This window comes from Dendronephthya gigantea, unplaced genomic scaffold, assembly GCF_004324835.1.
Source record: "Dendronephthya gigantea isolate DGI-Jeju-01 unplaced genomic scaffold, DenGig_1.0 000045F, whole genome shotgun sequence".
Lineage (NCBI taxonomy): Eukaryota > Metazoa > Cnidaria > Anthozoa > Malacalcyonacea > Nephtheidae > Dendronephthya > Dendronephthya gigantea.
Window position 1 is genome coordinate 292,158 of NW_021163055.1, and position 21,941 is coordinate 314,098.

At 39.0% G+C, this 21,941-nt stretch overlaps 3 protein-coding genes across 6 annotated transcripts in view; 2 read left to right on the forward strand and 1 right to left on the reverse strand.

The window, feature by feature from the left end:
- The window catches only part of LOC114527443 (adhesive plaque matrix protein 2-like), a 32,314-nt gene extending 18,163 nt beyond the window's left edge, over positions 1-14,151 (forward strand). Inside the window, exons 11-22 of one of the 4 annotated variants that reach the window (XR_003687417.1) lie at positions 285-392; positions 1,985-2,095; positions 2,339-2,449; positions 2,662-2,775; positions 2,854-2,958; positions 3,256-3,387; positions 3,475-3,600; positions 3,688-3,786; positions 3,948-4,052; positions 4,175-4,283; positions 13,509-13,649; positions 14,102-14,151. Coding sequence is in view for 2 of the 4 variants with exons in the window: in XM_028549092.1 (XP_028404893.1) it covers positions 285-392; positions 1,985-2,095; positions 2,339-2,449; positions 2,662-2,775; positions 2,854-2,958; positions 3,256-3,387; positions 3,475-3,600; positions 3,688-3,786; positions 3,948-4,052; positions 4,175-4,283; positions 4,901-4,964 (1,184 nt within the window). In the remaining 2 variants the exon portion in view is untranslated. Of the gene's footprint in view, positions 1-284; positions 393-1,984; positions 2,096-2,338; positions 2,450-2,661; positions 2,776-2,853; positions 2,959-3,255; positions 3,388-3,474; positions 3,601-3,687; positions 3,787-3,947; positions 4,053-4,174; positions 4,284-4,900; positions 4,971-13,508 lie in introns of those variants that run through there. The other 3 variants (XR_003687416.1, XM_028549093.1, XM_028549092.1) reach the window with 3 other exon arrangements.
- On the reverse strand, positions 4,989-11,715 carry LOC114527449 (tropomyosin-1-like). Its single transcript, XM_028549099.1, has 5 exons — positions 11,615-11,715; positions 10,414-10,812; positions 6,385-6,936; positions 5,981-6,207; positions 4,989-5,681 (listed from the first exon to the last, which is right to left on the reverse strand). Exons 2-4 carry the CDS (start codon positions 10,801-10,803, stop codon positions 5,995-5,997), a joined length of 1,155 nt encoding a protein of 384 aa, XP_028404900.1. The 5' UTR covers positions 10,804-10,812; positions 11,615-11,715; the 3' UTR covers positions 4,989-5,681; positions 5,981-5,994.
- Positions 14,152-14,202: 51 nt separating the features above from the next.
- LOC114527683 (fibropellin-1-like) lies at positions 14,203-21,856 on the forward strand. Its single transcript, XM_028549390.1, has 20 exons — positions 14,203-14,521; positions 15,246-15,873; positions 16,431-16,529; positions 16,694-16,804; positions 16,970-17,086; positions 17,248-17,358; positions 17,433-17,543; positions 17,768-17,875; positions 17,982-18,134; positions 18,386-18,481; positions 18,591-18,707; positions 18,921-19,040; positions 19,123-19,233; positions 19,439-19,558; positions 19,655-19,774; positions 19,856-19,975; positions 20,167-20,292; positions 20,499-20,597; positions 20,735-20,839; positions 21,249-21,856. Exons 2-20 carry the CDS (start codon positions 15,381-15,383, stop codon positions 21,854-21,856), a joined length of 3,045 nt encoding a protein of 1,014 aa, XP_028405191.1. The 5' UTR covers positions 14,203-14,521; positions 15,246-15,380.
- Positions 21,857-21,941: the final 85 nt, after the last annotated feature.

Genomic DNA, 21,941 nt, shown 5'->3' on the forward strand with positions numbered 1-21,941 from the left:
CACACTCTTGTTTTTGAACAGCGATATTTCAGACATCGCGATTAACATATTATAGTTAGGTCAATAGACCTTTTCCATAATGACATCAAACGCGGAATGTATAATGTTACACGAAGTTTGATTGGCTCGATAGTTTTGTGGAGCCAATCAAATTTCGTGTAACATCAGACTTTCCGCGTTTGACGTCATTATAGGAAAGGCCTATTGTCTGCAGGTGGTTCTCGTGATTACCATATGGCAAAACTGATGCAATCATAATTCGATCACATGTCTTTTTTCCCTAGAAAATGTTTGTCATCCTAATCCATGCAAGAATTCTGGAAAATGTGTTGAGGCGGGTGAAAGCTTTGATTGCGACTGTCCTTCTGGTTACACTGGACCTCTCTGTCAGGGTGAGTTATGGCCAAATTAAACACGGTTGCGGAAAGATCTTGAAGTTATTCCATCTATGCTATTTAATAACAATACTTGACAGTTTGAAGGTATATACTATACTATATTTAATGTAAAGCTTTATGTAGGGGTTAGCCTACAGAAGGGGTTATAATTAGCCCGGATCTTCGTCAGATGAAGGCCCGAGCTTTGCAGTATTAATTAGGTTGATTTCAGACTGAGGACTCGGAAGTGTTGTCTGCCAGTTTATATGTTTGGAGCGTAGGTTAAATAAAACATGGCGGTTCTAAAAAAAACTGATTGGACACGATGCCTCTAGAGTTGATGATATGCGTCCTTTGCGAGCGAAGAGAACCACAATTTCTCCTATAGCAGGAGAAATTGAAGAAGAGAGAGAGAAGGATATGCCGAAGGATCAGCTTGAGAGGTGGTACGGCAGAGCTCGGTCTGCTTTTACGACACTGGCGCCCTTCTGCTCCTGCCCCTCCACACGCCAGGCTCCGTATCCTGACACACCAGTAAAGCAGCTGGGGAGAGATCTTGTGCAATTTCTTCCTAGAAGTCAGAGTTGATGCTGCAGTATTTCAGGGAGGCTTTCAGAGTTTCCTTGTATCGCTTCCTTTGACCTCCACGGAAGCGCTTGCCTTCCTTCAGTTCTCCATAGAGCAGCTGCTCTGCGTTCGTAGAGTACGTGCATCCAGAGTACGTACATCCAGAGTACGTGCCCTGCCCACCTTAGTTGAGAGCGCTTGAGCGATATCGCGCGAATGCTCTCCATCTTCTCTCTCTGGAGTACCTCTGTCTCCGGCAGTTTGACCTGCCATTTGATGTCCGGCTAGTTCCGGAGGCATCGCATGTGGAGGGAGTTGCTTGTCGTGCCGACTGTACAACGTCCATGTTTCACAGGCTTTGCAGGGAAGGGAAAACGACTGAACGGTACACATTTAGCTTGGTCTGAAGGCTGATCCCTCTTTTTTTCCGCACACTCTCTCTCTCTCTGAGTCTGCCGAAGGCTGAGCTGGCTCTGGCGATCTTTTGTAGGAGACCTCATCAATGCTGATAGAACGTGACAATTTGCTGCCAATTTATAGAAACTTTTCTGCCATGGTTTTGTCTAGGAAGCTGCAGGGGCTGGCTGGTGCTTCACTTCGGTCTTTTTTACCTCTAGAGGTGGTACGCTCAACAAGGGCTATGTTTTGTGTACCAATTTCGTCTTCGTCGTCTAGTGGCCACACAGGAAAAAATTCCTTGGAGGAAAATTTTCCGAATGCAAGATTTTTTCTGATGAAAAAACGTTTAAATGACTTTCCGAATAAAATATTTCCGAATGAATTCCGTTTCGAGGAAATTTTTCCGGTGTGTAAATGCAGCTTAATATTGTTCGCCATGCAATCCTAAAAGAATATTATCATGCAACTCTTGTCTTGGTTGGCAAACTATCATCTTGCAACACTTCTTGTTGGACTGGCACACGGCAGCTGACGAAAATCTTGCTTCTCAATACTTATCAGTACGAATCCTTGAATGAGGTAATAATGGTTTGGAATATTAGATCTGCTAATATTGAGAACCTATGTTGTTTGTTTTTCAGTTCGTCAATTTTGTCTTCCAAATCCGTGCAAGAATGAAGGTGTGTGCGTCCCGTCAACTCAAGCATACTCGTGTTCCTGCAAGCGAGGATTCAAAGGCGACGATTGCTCAGGTAAAATCGAATCCTTTCCACAATTTCTTAAATTGCTTGACATAGCTTGTTGACATGGCTGAATCATCAGTGCATGCAATACCCCAACACAACTGAGAAATATCTACTATTGACGCACGTCAACCAAGTTCAGCCTGATTTCATAGTTTTCTCCTGGAACCACGAATTTCCCTCCCTCGTAGTAGCTTTAATGTTTATTAACACAACAAACTAATGCTAAATTGACATCTTTCATGATTTTAGAAGGTGACGTTTGCAATCCCAACCCTTGTCGAAATGGCGGGACTTGTCGGGAGGAAAACAATGCCGCTGTTTGCGCATGCGCTATGCAGTTTGAAGGAAAGGTTTGTGAAGGTATGAAACGAGTCTGTAAAATGTTATCAGGCTGATATTATTCACCTAATGAGAGTTATAACTCTCATTGAATGTTTAATTTAGATGCTCCAACTTGCAAATGCTATATTTGCTGGTTAAATGAATGTTTGGGCACCAGTTATGCAAAACCTCTATAAGATTATTTACCTGCAGTAATACCTTTTGTTAAAGATATTTTGTTTCCTCCAAAGTTGACAGATGTGCCAAATGTCCTGAGAATGCTCATTGTGAACAAGGTCGTTGCGTTTGTAATGACGGTTACCTCGAGACTGCTGAGAAACGATGCGAAATTGAACGAGGAGGAGGTTGGTGCCACGTTTCTCCTTTATGAGTTAACAGAATAGTGTTGAGTTCGTTGCCTTTAAACTTTTTTTCGTCTTCAGCCCAAGATCCATGTACTCCTAACAGATGTAAAAACGGCGGTGTTTGTCGCCAACCAGGACGATGTGAGTGTCCCGAAGGTTATGACGGGAGATTTTGTGAACAAGGTAAGCATTTATTGCATCATTATTTTCAACATTTTACTGTCTGTTGTATAATACAAACACTGTGTGAGAACTTCCTGAGTAAGCCGAGTTTGCTTTTCCGCAATGAAAACTATGGAGATGGTAATAGATTATACTTTCCACCTGCAGTTGGCAAGCTATCGTATTTTAATATATCTTTTTAGTTTATTAGTCAATCAAAATAAAACCATGAAACGTTGTTGCTTTTGTTGAGTATATTGAGATCATTTATTAGTTATTCAGCCAGTACATTGGTACAATAATGTTATATTTTATCAGAGGACACTCAGTCAATTGGTGCAGCGGATCCTTGTAGTCCTAACCCTTGCAAGAACAATGGTGTTTGTTCCGTAACGGCAAACAAACCGAACTGTCAATGTCCACAGGGATTCTCTGGCGATTATTGTCAAGGTAAAAAACAGTACCAGGACTTTACCTTTTCCAGGTAATCAGATTTTGCGAGTACAAGATATGAATTCTGCTTACTTTTCTCCATAGTTCAAGCCCAGGCTCCCAAGTCTCAGTGCCACCCTAACCCGTGTCAAAATGCTGGGACATGTCGTGAGAACGGGCCTGGATACGATTGCATCTGCACCACAGGATTCAAAGGACCTCATTGTGAAAGTAAGTGAGCATGCGCAGATTTAAAGCATTTAAAATTGTTCGAAACAACCTGCTCCTATTGTACCTTTTTTTTTCTATAATTCTTAGTTGACGAATGTGAAAAATGTGATCCGCATGCAATATGTGTCAGCGGTCACTGCAAGTGCAGGACGGGTTACATAGGAAATGGATACGAATGTTTAAAAGGTAGGGTTCACAGTTCACAGTTTTCACCGAATCTTGCCCACTACATTAATTTTACTGCGTTCTAAACTTGCAGTTGTATTAACATACATAAGAATAAGAATTACACAGTTTCTGTGTCTCTTTGCTAAGCTCTTTTCTGATTATATTGAATCCTTTCTTAGACTCGGACAGTGGTTGTGACAGCTGTAGTTCCCAGGCCACGTGTAAGAAAGGGACGTGTGTTTGTCTTTTCCCGCTTATCGGAGATGGACAGACCTGCTCAATGCGTAAGTAAAATGCCTGTCAATTTATGAGGCTTTACAACTGCCTAAATGCATTCGGCACATGTAATTACGGCCTTAAAAAAGCCTGAAATTTCGTGCTAAAATTTTTTTCTTTCTTTAAATAGCCCCACCTCCTCCACCACCGCCTCCCCCTCCCCCACCGACTTCATTCTGTACGTATTCAACGTGCCCGCCTCCCAGTCAATGTTATGGTAATATTTGTATGTCTAAAAGGTAACAATCGTATATATTCTTTAAAAATTCCCGGGGTAGTTCTTGGGTTGAGCAGTCAATATGCATATGCAGGAAGGCCTCTTTGTGTGTCTAACTAGAAATCAAATTTGAATTATTATAGGTTTATTAGTACTAGGAAAAATTTCAATAATCGATCATGCAATAAAATTAAGTATAGCAGTTCTACAGACTATTTACAAAAACAGCTTAACTGGACTTGCTAATGTTCGAGTTCCATTCAGAAAAATTTGAATCACAACTACATACTTTACTTTCAAATTTATTATTGACTTGTATCTGCCATTTCTGAGATGAAAATACATATAGTTTGATGCAAAATTACAGCAGATGCCAGCGATGAAATAATTAAGCCAAATAGCTTTCCGTAATGCAGCAAGTTTCGTGTTTTTTCCTCAGTGTCAGATTCGGTAGATAGATACTGTTATACTAGCTCAAATACTGAAATATTTATTTCAGACAGTTATTTAAACATTGCCCATTATGAAAAAATAAAATGTTAATCATAATTTAAATGGATTTTTTGGTGGATCATAACTTAGAAATAAACCTATAATTGCATGTAAACTATACTTTAAACCTATAATTAACCTTTTCAGGTCGCAAATAATGAAAGTCGCCAGATCCAAAATTAAACATCACAGACGAAAGAAGAAATCTTAAATTATTTAACGACTTTTTTTCAAAAACAATAGCATGTTGAAGACATGCGTTTGCTTGTTTCCCGACTACTAAACCAAACGATAAGTTGAAATAGGCTTTCAATATAACCTTCATCCATGTTTAACAAATACATCATGTGATGCTAAAGAGATCTCGGCCAATATATGGAAAATTACTCATCACCTGACTCATAGATATTCAAAATTTTCCACAATAACTTAGAAAATCTCCAGACCTCGTTTTCTCTTAATCTCTTGGCTAAATTTAGAATTGGAGTTCGTTTTTCATGATCCATTGAACTTGTTAAAATAAAGAACAATGTACTTTTTAAGGAATAATGTATTCGATAGTTTTATTTTATAAAAACTAAAGAAGATAAATTACATGCACTACTTTATAGAACTAAGTTTCTATTCAAAATTTAGCAAAATGAACTTAAGGAATGCTGCATTTTATACCAAAAATATACTTAGTGATTACATGTAAATGTCGGTTTTCCAGTATGCGTTATTATGTGAAAGAACATCACCATTTGTCCTTTTTTAATGAAGTCGTTACCGTAGAAATATGGTTAAGCCATGAGTTGCCCTGTTCCTTTGTCATGCCTCGGCATACGTCATCTTCACAAGGTGTTGAGAGAGAGAACAAGTACGGACGAATCTTCAAAACAAGTTGCAAGACGATTGCTACAATCTTCAATCTTATCTAATATCACCACTAGGAAATAAAAAGAAGAGAATTCTATTGCGGTTGTAATTCTCAGAGTCATGTCATTCTTAGAGGTTAAGTTATGGTTGATTGGCATCGGAATATTTCATATAGTTCATGCTTAAACCATCTCATATAATTTATACCCTGCATGGTTGTATACTCCGACGTATTTTCGGTGAGAGCGAAAATACGTCGTACATAACCACTAATAACATCTAACCATGCACTGATCATTCGATAATTTAATCAGTTAAACAAAACAAGTTTATAGTTGTAAAACAGAAGTGAAACTAAACACGACCTACCGTCTTACGTTTGCTTAATCAAGCTCAGGCGATTCGTAGTTTGCATTAGCTCTCTGCTGATTTTTATATCTTCGGGCATCTTCCGATGCATTTTCCCACAGAAAAGTTAACGCTACGACCTTGTCTTCACTGTCGACCAGCGCTTGGAAAGTGTAGGCCAGCGCTTGTCTAGTGTTGGCCAGCGTTTCTTGTAAACGCTGCTTGCTTGCGACCTGGCCACGATATTCCTATATATAAGAACAACGATAAAAAAACATATTTCGCGTGATTTATCCAAAATCTAATAGAATCAATTTTGGCTGTTGTATTCATAGTGGGTGACAGTCGGTGACAGTGGGTGATTTTTTGGCTTGGAAGTCTTCTGCGATTATGTTTCAGAGATGGTTCTGCTGCTACAAACTTACCCCGTCTTTCATGTCTATTATGGCGTTCTTCTCATCGACTTGTGAGCGCAAATTCACAATTCCATACGTTAATTCCGAACGTTCCACTACCCATTTTAGTTCCTTTTCCTCCAAAGTTTGAACTTGATCGTTAAGCTTCTTTTCAAAATCTGAACATTTTTTTACGGTCTCATTTAAGTCAAATTTGAGCTTTTTCTTGCTTTCATCTGTTATCTCCAGCTGATTCATCAACATTTGAATCTCCACAGATTTCCTTTCATTTTCTGCCTCATTTTGTCTCGATAACTCCGACTTATTTCTTTCTAGTTCATCAATTATTTCTTCATAATGATTGACCACAACCTTGTTTTCCTTCAGCAACTTTTCAGAGAAAACCTGTTTCGCGTTCATGGATCTCTCCAGTTTCATGTTTTTCTTTGCCAGATCACTAACCTTGGCTGCCAGCTCAATTTCACTGCTAGCCAATGCTTCCTCCAACTCTTTGATGTGGTTGCCATATTGCAAGATATCATATTGATATTTTGTAACCAATTCATAGAGTTCCTGATTTCTCTGAAAGTACCAACAGATACACATTTAGCAGATGTAAGGAAACGCAATCGAACTTCGATGCTTAATTTTATTTTTTACGATATATAGCGAGGCCTTTGCGTGATAAAAACATACATAGCCAGACATAGACATGCATATATTATAAAGGATGTATGATACGATTGTCGTACACCTCTAAATAACTTAAAAAGCGTTTTAACATTCTAAAACAAAGACCGTAGTCTACGATTTTAGCTTATTATGTTATTTTGGAGATTAGGTCTACGCTTCGTTTTTGGTTTTCATTTGTTATAAGGCTATGCTTGTATTCCATGGGCGGCATTTGTGCGAAAGCTGGATAGTGCTATCGACCGGAAAGACGATAGTGGTTTTTCAATTGGTCTTAACTGCCCACGCTATCCAGCTTTCGTTCAACTGACCGGACTTGGAGAAGGGAAAGTACCTCTGTAACAACGGACCACCTGCATGGGAAGGGATTTCTCCGTGCATGCAACATGAAGTTCTACAAAACCGACTAATCTGGATTCAAATAACCTATATTGCACCTACTTAATGTTTAAACAAATCGATTACAAATTAACCAACGATATTTACCAAAACAACAGAGATGTTTACCGACATCTTCACCGCACGATTGTCATATTTTAATATTTGCTTTAGGGGGTCCTCTACTAAAATTTTCACTTTGACTTCGAAATTTTTGAATTTTCAAAGACCGTCAATATATGTACTTTCAGCCTTCCTCTATGGCCTCAGAAATTTTCAGTGCGCATAGAATACTACAACACACTAAAAAAAAGCAAATTCCTGAACCTTTGGCTATTTTCTACCTTAGCAACGCCCTTAGCAACAGCTGGTTTGTTTGAAAACTCCGCCTGAAAGCCATTCTTTTTATCCAATGAGAACGATTTTTTGTATACTATATGAAGTAGTCCTTCTGCTTTTCTAACACACCCGCTGAAAGGTCTTTTAACGATCTGAAGGCGTCTCTTGAGCTAAATAAACTCATTGTGTTGTTCTCGTGTTCTAAACTCTCAAGCGTTCGTCAAGCGTAATTTGTGTTATTTGCATAAATCTCGATATTATATATTCATATATTCACGATGCCAAGGGAAGGTTCAAGAGTAAGGAAACGGAAATTTCATGGCAATAGATTCATGGACTCTGTAAAGAAAGCGCGTCTTGAGAATGATTCTGTTGCGCCATCAACTTCAACTAATGATCGAAGGCAATTCGTCTCCAAATATTTCTGCTTCCGCTCGTAAGATTGGCAATCCATGTCCTCGAAATGCTCCCCCAGTTACAGCTACCGTGACAGGGTATCGATTTATTGATATGGAGATCCTGAACTATGTTTTTCAGCAAATGATTTGCAGTGAATGTGGTTCATCGTGTTGTGTTGTTTTAGAAGAAGACCCACGTGAACGAAAAGGCAGTGCGTCTCATCTTCGTGTACGTTGCCAAACGTGTGGTTGGGTGTATACCTTTTATACATCTAAAAGGTTCAACACTCGTTTGATTATCAACAAGCGATTTGTGTATGCTATGCGAGTATGGGGACAAGGACACTCATCAATGAAACGTTTCTGTGGCTTGATGAACATGCCACCTCCACTCCATTCAAAAGCTTACAGCGCCAGTAATGCTGCACTTACAAAAGCAGCAAAGACTGTTGCCACAAAAAGCATGAAAGATGCAGCCAGGGAATTACACGGTAGTGAAGATGGTGATAAAATAGTAAAATGTGGTGTCTCTTGTGATGGTACATGGCAAAGACGTGGTCACTCATCATTAAATGGTTGTGTCACAACCTTATCTATTGATACAGGTAAATGTCTGGATGTGGAAGTCCTCACCAAAGTTTGTCATGGTTGCCAGAAAATTGAAAAAGAGTGTGATGATATAAGAAGGCAGAACTTCTGGAGAAGCACAACAGTAAGTGCAAAGTGAATTATCAGGGGTCTGCACCATCAATGGAAACGAAGGCATCAAAAGAATATTTGGAAGAAGTGAGGAAACCCGCAAACTCCAGTACACAGAGTACTATGGTGATGGTGATAGCAAGGCATATAATGAGGTGGAAAATTGTTACAAGGATGCTCATGTAGAGAAGAAGGAATGTGTTGGTCACGTTCAAAAGCGTGTTGGCACTAACCTAAGAAACCTGAAGAAGGCAAACAAAGGGATTGGAGGAAAGGGAAAGTTAACCAACGCCAAAATTGACAAACTACAAAACTATTACGGGATTGCTATAAGAAGCAATTCAGGAGATTTAGCTGCAATGAAAGCTGCAGTTCATGCAAGCCTATTCCACTGTGCTTCTTCGGAGAAACGAAACCTTCACATTATTGTCCAGATGGTCCAGATAGTTGGTGTCGCTACAAACAAGATAAAGCGAACAATACAAAGCTGTACAAACCAGGTGAAGGTCTTCCTGATGATATTATTGCATTGCTCAAACCTATTTATGCCAGGCTTAGCAATGATGAACTATTGAGCAAGTGCTTAGATGGAAAAACCCAAAACCAGAATGAGTCACTAAATGGCATGATTTGGAACCGGTTGCCGAAAACCATTTTTGTTGGAGCGGATGTCCTGAATTTTGGAACATATGATGCTGTAGCTCATTTCAATCTTGGCAATAAAGCAGCTGTGAACATTTTTGAAGAGTTGGAGTTAGTTCCAGGACATTTCTTTGAAGAAGGCATTGAAAAAGCTGATCGTTTGCGAGTAAGGAAGGCTGAACATAGGAACACTCCTGAAGTAAAGAAGCGACGGAAAATCCTCCGCGGGCAGAAAAAGAAGAAAGAAGATAAAAATAAAGAAAAAGAGGGCACCACTTATGAAGCAGGAGCTTTCTAATGTGGTAACTATTGTACAGTAGCAATAAAATAGCAATAGAGCCTTGTTATTTAGACCTGTTTGTGTTATGAACATAATATTACACTTTAAATGCATTTTTCTCAACATGCCGAAAATCTGCAATTTCCGATATTGTATGCAAGATATCTGAAGAAGTATTGGAGCTATCCTGCTGAAATTTTCAGGATAGCCTCAGTATGAGTAGCTCTAGGAGATGAACTAAAGAAATTAAATTCTGATGTATAGATATCAAGTGGTATCTAATTCATTGGAATGTATTGTAACCTTTTCAATTGTTTTGCCCGTAAAACTGCTAAAACCCCACCAACCTGAAAGGTTTTAGTTCAACTCCTAGACCATGTTATTTTTGAGTAAATAAAAGTTATTTCATCATTTTATGGCTAATAGTTGTGTAGTTATCATGTTTGCAATATGGCATCCATTTTGCTATTAGGCGTGGCATTTCCTGGTAACCGAGGCAACACAACTTTGCAACTGTATGTACTTTTTGTCAGTGACCATAGCCTAACAACATACTAAGGTATCAGTTTGGTACTATGAATAGGAAGGTTAAAAATTTTTTTGGTAGAGGACCCCCTTAAAATTTTTACTTACCAAAACTACGTCTTTACCGCCGAGTTCTGTGGGTACGATATGCTCCAAGGCTTCTTTTAACTCAATATTTTCTCTAGTAATCGCATCGAAAGCGTGTCTCGAAATTTTGATATCAAAAGCTGTTTGAGGACCAAGCATGCCAAGTTTCTTGTTCAAAACTGCGATTCTCGCTTCGGCGCGTCTGAGAGCAGACTCATATTTCTCTGCCCTGGTCTTCCAACTCTGCCGTTTCTCTTCCGACTCGCTGCAGATTTTTGCCAGGTTTTGTAGTCCTTTTAGTTGTTCATTTTTCCTCTCAATTTCTTTGGACTGAACGGCAATTATTCGTTTAAGATCGCCGGTGTTTAGTTCGTCCATATTTAACATACGCTCCCTTCGCTCTTGAGACATGATTGTTATCTGTCAAAAATAAACATGCAAATGAAAAAATTATGTTTCTGAATGATAACCGGTAGGTATATAAGAAAATATATGAATATGATTACGTAATGTATATATAATTATACGAAATAAGAGCAATCTAGTACGCATGCGTCACCACGATATATATGCAATACGTCTGGGGCCGGTTGTATCAAGCCCGTTTAGCTTAAACGGTGGATAAGTCAAAATTAAATAACACTCTTACATCTCTCTTGAATGAGTGAACTTGAATATTATTCACTGAATATGTAGTTGTAAACAGTATTTTTGTATTAAGGTTAAAAACATTTAGTTTGCTTGTTGAATAAAACCGTAGACTTGCTTTCTATTTTGAGCTTATCCACCGTTTAGGCTAAACGGGCTTGATACAACCGGCCCCTGGTGATTATGGAGCCGCTTGTATCAAGCCCGGTGGTTATTCAAAATAGAAAGCAAGTCTTCCCATTTTACTCAACAAGCAAACTAAATGTTTTTGACCTTAATACAAAGATACTGTTTATAACTACATATTCAGTTCATAATATTCAAGTTGACTCATTCAAGAGAGATGTAAGAGTGTTATTTCATTTTGACTTAACCACTGTTTAAGCTAAACAGGCCTGATACAACCGGCCCCTGGAAACAATGAAGCCAACGCTTTTCAAAGCGCTTTAAATGTTATGCCTTCAAGGAAAGCAAACAGAAAGAATTTTAGGTCTATTGCCTATGATATGCCGCGTTACTATGTCAAAACTGAAGAATTATCACAGCAATATTATCAGCCTCTTAAATTTCATACCGCGTTAGTAGATCTTCCTTTGTTGTGCCTGTGGAATCATTCTGTGGCTTATCGCGTTCCATATCCTCATCATATTTTAATTTTATTGGCACTTGTTTTCCTTGATGCTATTGCTTATCAAAAACCGAAGTATTTTAAAAATAATGAAATTCTTTTTTATTTCTCTATTTGCTGAAATGGCGCACATTCGCCAGTTTAAGCACTATATTAACCTTTCTAACTTAAGCTTCTGGGTCAGGTTCATCAAATCTCTTCCTAGAGTGACCAGAAATATGGCGATTTCACACTGAAATTAAATGTTTACTGAGTAATATTGCAATTTTCGGCGCGTTTACGACAGTTCGTCCTCCAATTTTGTAGTTTTTTCCATGTCCAGCTAACCCTTCTTAAATCATTTTGTCTCCCCAGTGTTTCACTTTTCACCTCCATAATTTGTTTGTTGAACAGCAGTCTTCGTTGAAGACCTACTTACGAGATCGTGTATATATATGTTCGATGCCGGCGCCGCCTTATCTTTATGCTATAACTGATTGCCTAGCGCTCAAAGCGAAACCCTTGTATGAATGACGATAAAGTTTTGAGCAGGGTGCGCTTATATAAGGTTGGCAATCTGTCTATTTGTGTCAGTTACTTAAGAATAGAAAAGAAACCTGTTTTAACCTGTTAGCTGTTGTACTGCGGGAAACTCCCATGAATCGAAGGGAAACTCCCATGAATCGAAGGGAAACTCCCATGAATCGAGGGGAAACTATGGAATTCTGGGAATGGGGTTTCCCCTTTGTGTAAAACATGTTTAAAATTTCTCACTTTTACACCCTTTGCTTCTTTTTACTTCATCGAATGTGACTACAAACCTAATCTAAGCTTTTTGTGAATATTTTTCGTAAGCATGATGAAAATAAGTTCAATTTCGTTCATTCAAATAACCACACGTAATGTTTAGAAATGACGTTTCAGTGAACTATGCGCATCTCATTACACTGGGCTCGATCGAATCAGCTCATCTTTCTTCCAGATGGTCTATATATACATCATGGGTGTTTTGTGAGTGAAATCATATCTATATATACACTTTTATATATATATATTTTTAATTTTTTCTTCGAATCAACTATCGAAATAGTGCCTGAAACTCATCAATCAATTTTTAAAAGACTGTTGTTTACGTCAATATGTCAACCGCCAACTGATCTAATAATACTCTGGATATGGCAACGATACTTATTCAAAAAACGAAACTAGCTTAAAATGCCAGCGTCGCTATCAACGCACAATTTTTAAGATTGATTTAGGGCTTGATAGCAACAGTCGCAGTCCAATTTCGTCTCCTTGCGATTGTTCTATACTCAGTAGGCCTAGTTGTGTCATGTAATTGTTTTAACCGATTCAATAAGGACTGTTCAACCGAAATTTTTGCTCTCAGATGTTTGCTTTGGAAACATCAAAGAAACAAATTAATATATAATGATGATGATGACGCGGCTGTTTATAATCCTGTTTTTAACAGGTTTGCGAAAGAACGAGTGGAATTCTGGGAATGGGAATTTTGTGCGGTGAGGGGGGAAAGTAAACTTTAACACATGAAATGTCGTCATTCGATAGTATACGGAAGGCTAAACAAGAAATTTTGCAATTTCCGTGACCATGTGATTCCAATATACAGCGAATTTTAATACTACACCGATTCAGTCCGATTGTTGATAAATGTATTGCCATGAACTTCAATTTTCGGCTCAATTATGCTGGGAATCAGCGCTCAATTCACGAAATCATCAGGCTATTGTACTGATCGACAACAGCCGCACATCAAGGAAGTAGCAATTACTCGTGGAACATCGACCGCACTTACCAGAGGATTTATATGATATTTTGATGCTTTTTCTTCGCTTTTTAGTTAGCTTATTCTTGACCAACCGCACTCCGCGAATTCTTCGTGCGAATGATTTTGAGAGTTAAAACCACACAGTCATGAGACAAAGAAAACCTGTTTTAACCTGTTGTGAGATGTAACTTTGGCTGCCATAAAATTGGTCACGTAGCTCTTTCAAAATTCTTATAAATTTGGCTCAAGCGTGTATTTCTAAGGTATTTACTATCGAGAAGGTGTCTGAAATACGCTCATAATCTTTGAACAACGTATTTCACATATAACCAGTTAGGGAGCAACGTGGCAGCGTCTTCAAAACAACTTAGCATCATTGGCATCAAATGTGTGTTACAACGTCTGCCTAAAATTGACAAACACTTCTCGAGGTTTTGACCTTCTTCAAAAGAGTTAATCTGAGAGTTAGGCCCTTCGGTCGAAACGTCCAGAAGTGTTTTCTCAATTTTAGGCAGTTGTCATACCACATTCGATGCGAACGCAAGGTAAATGTACGAAGCGTATAGATTTACCATATATGACAATACAACTCTCATCTCAATCGTGCCTTATGCGATCGTAATTCGATCACAAGCTTGGTTAAAGCCAGTATTCTATCTTTCTAGAAAATGTCTGTCGTCCCAATCTGGGTAAGGATTCTGGGAAATTTTTGAGGCAGGTGATAGCTTTGGTTGGACTCTCCTAGCTAGACTGCCTAGACATTCTTTCTGCTATTTATGCATACAATTGTTAGGAATAATAGTTTATATTGCACAGCCACGAATATATTGCAAAGCCTTCTGTCCCCGTGCCTTCTGTGGATGTTGATAAACTAACGAAGGCCCAAGCTAAACGCGAGTAAGCCGTTGGCAGTAATATGTACCTTTGAATAAATATTATTATTATTATTGAAAGCAAATTTTATCTCCTTTATTCCAGGTTTTTTTCTGTCATTGTATCTTTTTAAATGGATTCAAAATCAACGGGGCATTTAACATCAGATATAGCTTGTGCCTCATGCCGAGTATTTCATTATGAAAACGCAGGTAGTTTATGGAGCTTTATAATCTCTTAACAAATCAACTCCAATGAAATTCAAGGTCATGCAGTAAAGCTTTTTTTGCGTTTCCCAATGATGATAACGTTTGCACTAAAATTAAGGGTCTGTGCATGGAGTGTTTGTTATGTGATCATTTATTAACCTGTTCTTCTTGTCGCAATTAATTTAGCGTTTTAATGTATTTTTTTTGTATTGAGGAAATGTTGTTGTACACTTTTCACAACCTTTTATCCACAGCCAACTGTGTAGCGACACTCATTTCAGGCCTATTTGAAACGAAAATCTATCAAGATTTATCGAGGGTATATTTCTGAATCTTACACTGTAGAACTCGAATTCCCTATTTCCAAACAAGCGAATGTTATCGATTGCATGCTATATTTAGGCAACTGTTAACGAATAACTAGTTACTCACAAGCTAAAAATACGCTTCAAAACTTCCAAATTCAAATGCTTTATTTACTATAAATGAAGCTAACGTAAATCGCTGGAATCTACTTTCAATATAATGTTTTCCCAACCGCCAGCCATCTTAACGGTTTATAAAGAGTTAGTACCTGTTCAATTGTATTATTCTTTTGCTTCTACCAGTAAAAACAATTACAAAGCGTTTACATTAAACTTTGACTTAATTTCATCGAATGTAATTTGTCCTTTTGTAAATTAATTGTTGTTTTATAATTTGGGTTTGTGTTTTTTTAAATTATCAGCTGATGCATACCTTTGGGTGAATGGAACCGCTTTGGCTGGTTTTAAAAGATTTACAGAGCAACTGACACAAGCAGTATGGCGACGTTATTTCATGAAGTTAACTCTTTGTAGTAATCAACGTATTTGGAATATCAATGGCTAGATTCGTGCGAAATGCTGGGAAATTGAATTTGTACTTTTATGGATGTTTCATTATAATCTATCTGTTTCTTTTGCCATATTGTAATTGCACTACAGATGAGAAAAGTTCAAAGCACGATAGCAAAGCAGACAATATAAAACTCAAGGCTCTCCATAGCTCAAAAGATCATCTTTCCAGACACGTCGCTGGAAAGCTGAAGAATATTAAGGCCGCGTCTTCTTTTTTTGGCAAAGCTAAAACGCGGAAGAACGCACCGAGGAAAACGTTTGTGGATAAAAATGGTGAGAAGCGTGATAACTTTGTGACAATTCCCGAACCGTTTCCTGTGAATAGGTTTGAAGAACAGCCGTATTTGGATCGACACACGAACTACGTTCCTCAACCATACCCCGTGGAACATGTGCAGTATGTTGCAAAACCCATTGCTGTTCCTGTCGAGGTTCCTAATCAGTTGAGAGTTCAGCATTTTCATATCCACAAGGATCGTAAGTAGTTGTAATATATATTATTTGAATCGTTGCTAATTAGATACCCTGTAATTCAATATAACGTTTGCTCTATCAGGAGTAAGGATCATCATAAGGATCCAGTAAGGATCATCTCATATTGATCAAGTGTTACTACAGGAGGAAACCTAAACTAAACTAACGTTAACTTTATTTATACTGGATAGCTCCATCAGTTCTAAACTGTTCTTCCTAGAGGTCAAGTAAGGATCATCTCTTATTGATCCAGTGTTACTACAGGAGGAAACCTAAACTAAACTAACTTTATTTATACTTGATAGCTCTATCATTTGCAAAATGTTCTTCCTAGAGATCTAGTAAGGATCATCGCTTATTGATTCAGTGTTACTACAGGAGGAAACCTAAACTAAACTAACTTTATTTATAATGGATAGCTCTATCAGTTCTAAACTGTTCTTCCTAGAGGTCTAGTAAGGATCATCTCTTATTGATCCAGTGTTACTACAGGAGGAAACCTAAACTAAACTAACTTTATTTATACCGAATAGCTCCATCGTTTGTCTGTCGTTTCTTAGTTCACAGAAATCCTTGTCTGAATGGTGGTATTTACGCCGTGGTCCATCACGATTACATCTGTATTTGTCCTAAAGAATTTCGAGGAAAGAACTGCCAAGGTAAATCTTTTCAATTGATTCCTTCATTCTTGCAGTAGACCGCCTTCGCGCTGAGCGAACGGATTAGTTCAGTCACCAGCGAAGACACTGGCTGTAGAGGAGCTTTTGATATGACCTTTCCCTGCCTAGCTCTAGTCTAATCAATGTTGTTCTTCCTCTTTAAGACAGGAATTACTGTTCCTCAGGCCCCTGCAAGAACAACGGCGCGTGCGAGGAGATGGTTAATGGATATAAATGTCTATGCGCACGAGGTTTCATGGGTAATCACTGTGAAGGTAATGTCACAATGAATGACTCTTGGAATACGTCCTGATAAGCCCTAGATTTGGTCTCACGCGATCTTATTTCTCTTTGTTTAATGCTACACATTTTTTTATGTGCTGGGCGCTAGGGCCTTAGCCTGGCATTAGCGTGGTTAGCAAAATTTGTTTTCATTTCAGAAAAGAATCCTTGTCAGCCAAATCCTTGTAAAAGCGGTGGATCGTGCACAATCTCTGACGAAGATGAAGGATTTCAGTGTATCTGTAGTTCTGGAAACAAAGGAAAACGCTGTGAACGTAAGCCCCACTCAAAACTCCGACGACTACGAGTTTCGTCAGATGGCGTGAGCAAACACACGCAAGAATCACGAATCTCGTACTCGTAGTCATTGCCACAGAGTACGTGTAATCCATCGTTCATCTGTCTCACTGCTAAATCTGTTTTACATGTTATTTAGTGGTCGACAAGTGCAAGCCAAGTCCTTGTAAAAACGGTGGAACTTGTGAAGAACGAGAAGGAAAGTCCATATGCTTGTGTACGCACGAATACAAAGGCCCCACATGCCAAGGTGAGTTTCAGAAAATTCTTTCCAAACGTCTGAAACTTTGGCACCTTCTTGATCAGTACGATTACCTTTTACAGAGGAAAGGCAGTGCTTCCAGCAGCCCTGTCTGAATGGTGCCACGTGCTTGGAGCATGACGAAGGTTTTAACTGCACGTGTCCAGCCGGGTTTACTGGAGAGTTTTGTGGAGGTAAGATCACCATGCAAGATCACAGCAGGACTTGTGATACCTTTCTGCACATTTATGATTCATCAGAAGATGTGTGTGTGTTACCAGTGTCATTCTTTTATTCTAACTAACCGAATTTGGAGTCCATCACAAGTTTCCACAACTTGTGGCGAGGTTTTACTAGAGCTGAGGTTGTCTGAAAGGTTGATTATCTCCTTAATGCAATAGTTGTTTCCCTATTTCAGAACACGTTTGTCATCCAAGTCCTTGTATGCACGAAGGAAGATGCTCTGTGGAATCTGGTCATTTTAAATGTGTTTGTCCTCCACTGTTTAAAGGCGATGTTTGCGAAAGTAAGTAATTTGGTTGTTTAGTTTCAATCATAATTTGTTCACCGATAGACTAATAAATACTCGGTATTTTTTACGCACCATAAAAAGGTATAAACTATCGTTTTAGTTCCACATCCCTGTCACATTCGACCGTGTCTTAATGGAGCTCTCTGTGTCGATTCCTTCAGCGGATACAATGGTTATCCTTCAAAATGGAACCATGGTTCATTGCATTACCTTTGCATCTGTCGTCCTGGTTATACAGGGTTAAATTGTGAAGGTATTGAAGCGTTTAGCTTATGTGAATAGAAGAAGCATTCCACACTAAGAAAAATTGCACAAGAGAAATATAGCTTTTGCCAATCTACGACATCTGCTTGTCTAGGCAGGCTAGTATTTATGGTAACATTAAGGCTAGCAGTATGGCAATAAACAACTGACTTCGAGGAAGGTTAAAAGCGAAAAACGGAATGATTTGTCAGTGTGGTACTTTATTTTCTGCGTCTGATACATATCATTTCATTCGTCTAGTTGATGTATGCAAGAACTGTGATCCATACGCCAAGTGTATAAACAACACATGCATCTGTAATCCTGGTTATAAAGGAGATGGATTCCACTGCCAACGTAAGATTATAATGTTTCACCAGTGCCCTTTTGACCAGAGCTCATAATGTACCTAGTTTATCTCTGCTACTCTATATAATCTTTGTTTATCCCCATATTTCCCTACCAGGTGAAGCTCGGTTATGTCACCCCAATCCTTGCAAGAATGGAGCAACATGCAAGGAGAATCCTCAAGGTGGTTACGACTGCCTTTGTATCGGCGGTTATTCTGGCTCCAAATGTGAAGGTGGGTTTCATTTGTTTTGTCTCTTGCTGTGTGGACGCTGTCAGTACTCTGCCTTTTCCCAACGAACCAATCTTTTATTACTACAGTGCTTCACCAACTCTTTCAAATTGAGATGACTTTTGCTTCGGGGTTTTTGTCAAGGCACTCTGGTCTTGTATCAAGGGCTTCCATATCTTACCTTGAATGAATTGTCTAAAATCTTTCCCTTTACAGAAAAGAATCCGTGCATCCCAAGTCCATGCCGTCACAAAGGACAGTGCGTGGCTCTACAGAACGCTGATTACAGATGCGTTTGCCATTCTTCTAGATACAGTGGAAAAGACTGTGAAAAAAGTACGATAACTTTTTTCTCTTGAACCTAAAACGGACCGTTCTTGTTTGGTCTTATTTGTATTTTCATACTTACTTATTTCAGTCACTGATTCGTGTCTTCCTAATCCGTGTCTTAACGATGGAGAATGCATCAATGAGGATGGAAAACCAGCCTGTAAATGCAAAGGAAGTTTCAGTGGACAGTTTTGTGAAAGTAAGTACAACAACTGCAAACAACTGCACTGAATCTCAACCGTTGCCGGAGCTAATTCGTTTACATCTTGGCGTGTATGGAAGTAAAGATAAGACAAGATTTCTGTCATTGTAATCTGAAAACGACAGATTAATGACTGGATTCCAAAGTAATTGAGATATCCTATAAGAGCAGATGAAGGAAATTTTCTGGTCTCGTTTTGTAGCTTGTAAATGTCCGAAATCATTGGCCCCAAACACCGCTGATTTGATATGTGACGCTGTGGGAGAATGCGTGTGTCCTGGAGGGTTTACTCGGGATTCAAAGGGACAGTGTTTGGCTGCAAGTATGTTATGATGCATTTCGTCTTCTTTGTACTAGGTTATACTCTCTTGTTATTATATTTCGCCATTGAACCAACACAAGCAAATCTTTTTACTAGGGGCTTATTCGCCATGTCTGAACAAACCGTGCAAGAACGGAGGGACTTGTAGACGAATCAGCGGCAGTCAATATGAATGTGTTTGTGCTTCACCTTGGATTGGCAACAGCTGCGAGACAAGTAAGTTGAATAGAATTAGTTTAGTTTAGGTTTCCTCCTGTAGTAACAATGGATGAATAAAACTTGTTTCCACTATTTTAGACGGTTGTTCTCCTAACCCTTGTTTAAATTCTGGGACTTGTTATGTTGAGGACAAACTGAGAAAGTGTCATTGCAAATTGCCATACACTGGTCCTCGCTGTGAGGAAGATCCGACCAATGGTAAGTTACCTCAGTACATTGGAATAAGTGACGATGATGATGATGATTTGCAGTCATCTCAAACACGACCAATGATATTGTTTTGTCGTTAAATTATGATACCACTTGCCAGCAGAGCTGGTGATGAGATTCGTGGTCAAGATGAGTCGTGAACTAGGCTTTCCACTAACTTTATGCATTTTTTGAACCAGTTGGTAAATCACCAAAGCGGGAGGTCTGCCATCCAAATCCGTGTGAAAATGGCGGATTATGTCAGGTCGTTGTTGGAGGTTACGATTGCAACTGTCCAGTTCAGTTCACTGGAGCTCATTGCGAAGGTCAGTGATCACGAAATACGCCTGCCATTTTCTTTTCTTCTTAATTTATAGTTATTTCAATTATGCGCAGTTTTGCCTGAGTTCAAAAGAGTGTAGTACCACAACCTATATCTTTTGTTTTCGTTTTCACTCCTTCCAGTCTCAACCAATCTCATTTTAAACACGAATTAAATGCTTTTTACAAAATCATTATTTTCCTCGTGCAGTTGACAAGTGCTCCAAGTGTGATGCAGAAGCTTTGTGTATCGCTGGGATTTGTCGTTGTAAGAAGGGTTACATAGGGACTGGATTCCACTGCGTTGAAGGTATACTGCCCCAAACTAGTATATTTCAATTGCAAATCGAAAGATTATATAAAAGGCACCACTGTATGTATGCAGCCATGTGATTCTACCTGTGTGCAAAACATCATCCACATTTTCTCAATTCGTTTTTCCCTCAGCTGGTGGTTCATCAAGCTGTAAGACATGTCCTTCAAACGCGAAATGCTTTCAAAATGTCTGCCAGTGTACTGATGGTTTCGCATTTAAAGGGGACCAGTGTGTAGGTAAGACGAGGTTTTTATAGTTGCTATTCTGTATGCAATTAACACAATACTTCACGTAACATTTTTAAACATTTTAATGTAGCATCTGTTAAAATTGGTTGAATCAAGTCTTCAAATAAAGGAAGAAATAAATAAAAATATAAACTGTCGTGCAAATTAATAGTCTTAAAGACGATTTAAGAGCATCGTGTATACTGAAACTCGTATACGAAAAGTATAATATAACGATTTATTACCTCGTATAAAATATCAAAAAATCTAAGTTAAAGTCTCTTATAAAACGTGTATTTTAAATAGTAGTATTCTGGCTGTAACCCTGTAGAAATTACCTAACAAAGCTAAATAAAGTGTATCGCTATGGTCTTATGAATAAAATTTAAAGTTTCCATTTTACTTTTTTTTAAACTAGCGCTCATATTTCCTGAGACGGAACAAACTACTGAGACCGAACAAACTGTGACAACACCACCGACATCGTCGATTACACCCACAATATCACCAACAACACCCCCGATTACAAACCCTACGTCTGTTCCCACCCTCTCAACTTCCCTCCCCACACTTCCTCCAAATGTTCCTACCACTCTTCCAAACCCAACTCCTCCCTTTACAAACCCTGCTCCTCCTCCCTCTCCTCCAAACCCTGCTCCCCCACCTTCTCCTCCTTCCCCTCCTCCAAACCCCGCTCCCCCACCTGCTCCTTCACCACCTGCTCCTCCACCACCTGCTCCTCCACCCCCTCCTCCACCTGCTCCTCCACCACCTCCTCCGAATGTTGCTGCTCCTCCACCCTCTCCAAATCCTCCACCACCGCCTCCTCCCGTTGCCCCACCTCCTGCCCCACCTGTTGCACCTCCTCCCCCTCCTCCTCCACTTCCCCCATCATCTTCCGGCCCTCCTCCCTCCCCACCCGTCACTTCAGGAGCTTCCCCACCGTCAACCTCATCTTTAAAACCTCCACCTTTACCACCATTCTACAATGACTTCTACAAAAGATCAAAAATAGCACAAAAATAAAAACTCACGTATAAAAACAATTTTACAAACAGAACATTCATAATCCTTGAGCTGAAAACCTTCAAGTGTAAATAATATATTTTAA

Excerpts from the sequence above, each read along its gene's own strand:
- LOC114527449 (XM_028549099.1), bottom strand. The coding sequence starts at position 10,803 with ATGTCTCAAGAGCGAAGGGAGCGTATGTTAAATATGGACGAACTAAAC. Across the intron at positions 6,937-10,413 it reads GCGGTAAAGACGTAGTTTTG|AGAAATCAGGAACTCTATGA; the intron begins GTAAGTAAAAAT and ends TGGTACTTTCAG. Across the intron at positions 6,208-6,384 it reads TAATAGACATGAAAGACGGG|GAATATCGTGGCCAGGTCGC; the intron begins GTAAGTTTGTAG and ends TCTTATATATAG.
- LOC114527683 (XM_028549390.1), top strand. The coding sequence starts at position 15,381 with ATGGCTAGATTCGTGCGAAATGCTGGGAAATTGAATTTGTACTTTTAT. Across the intron at positions 19,775-19,855 it reads TGGCAACAGCTGCGAGACAA|ACGGTTGTTCTCCTAACCCT; the intron begins GTAAGTTGAATA and ends CCACTATTTTAG. Across the intron at positions 20,293-20,498 it reads CACTGGAGCTCATTGCGAAG|TTGACAAGTGCTCCAAGTGT; the intron begins GTCAGTGATCAC and ends TTCCTCGTGCAG.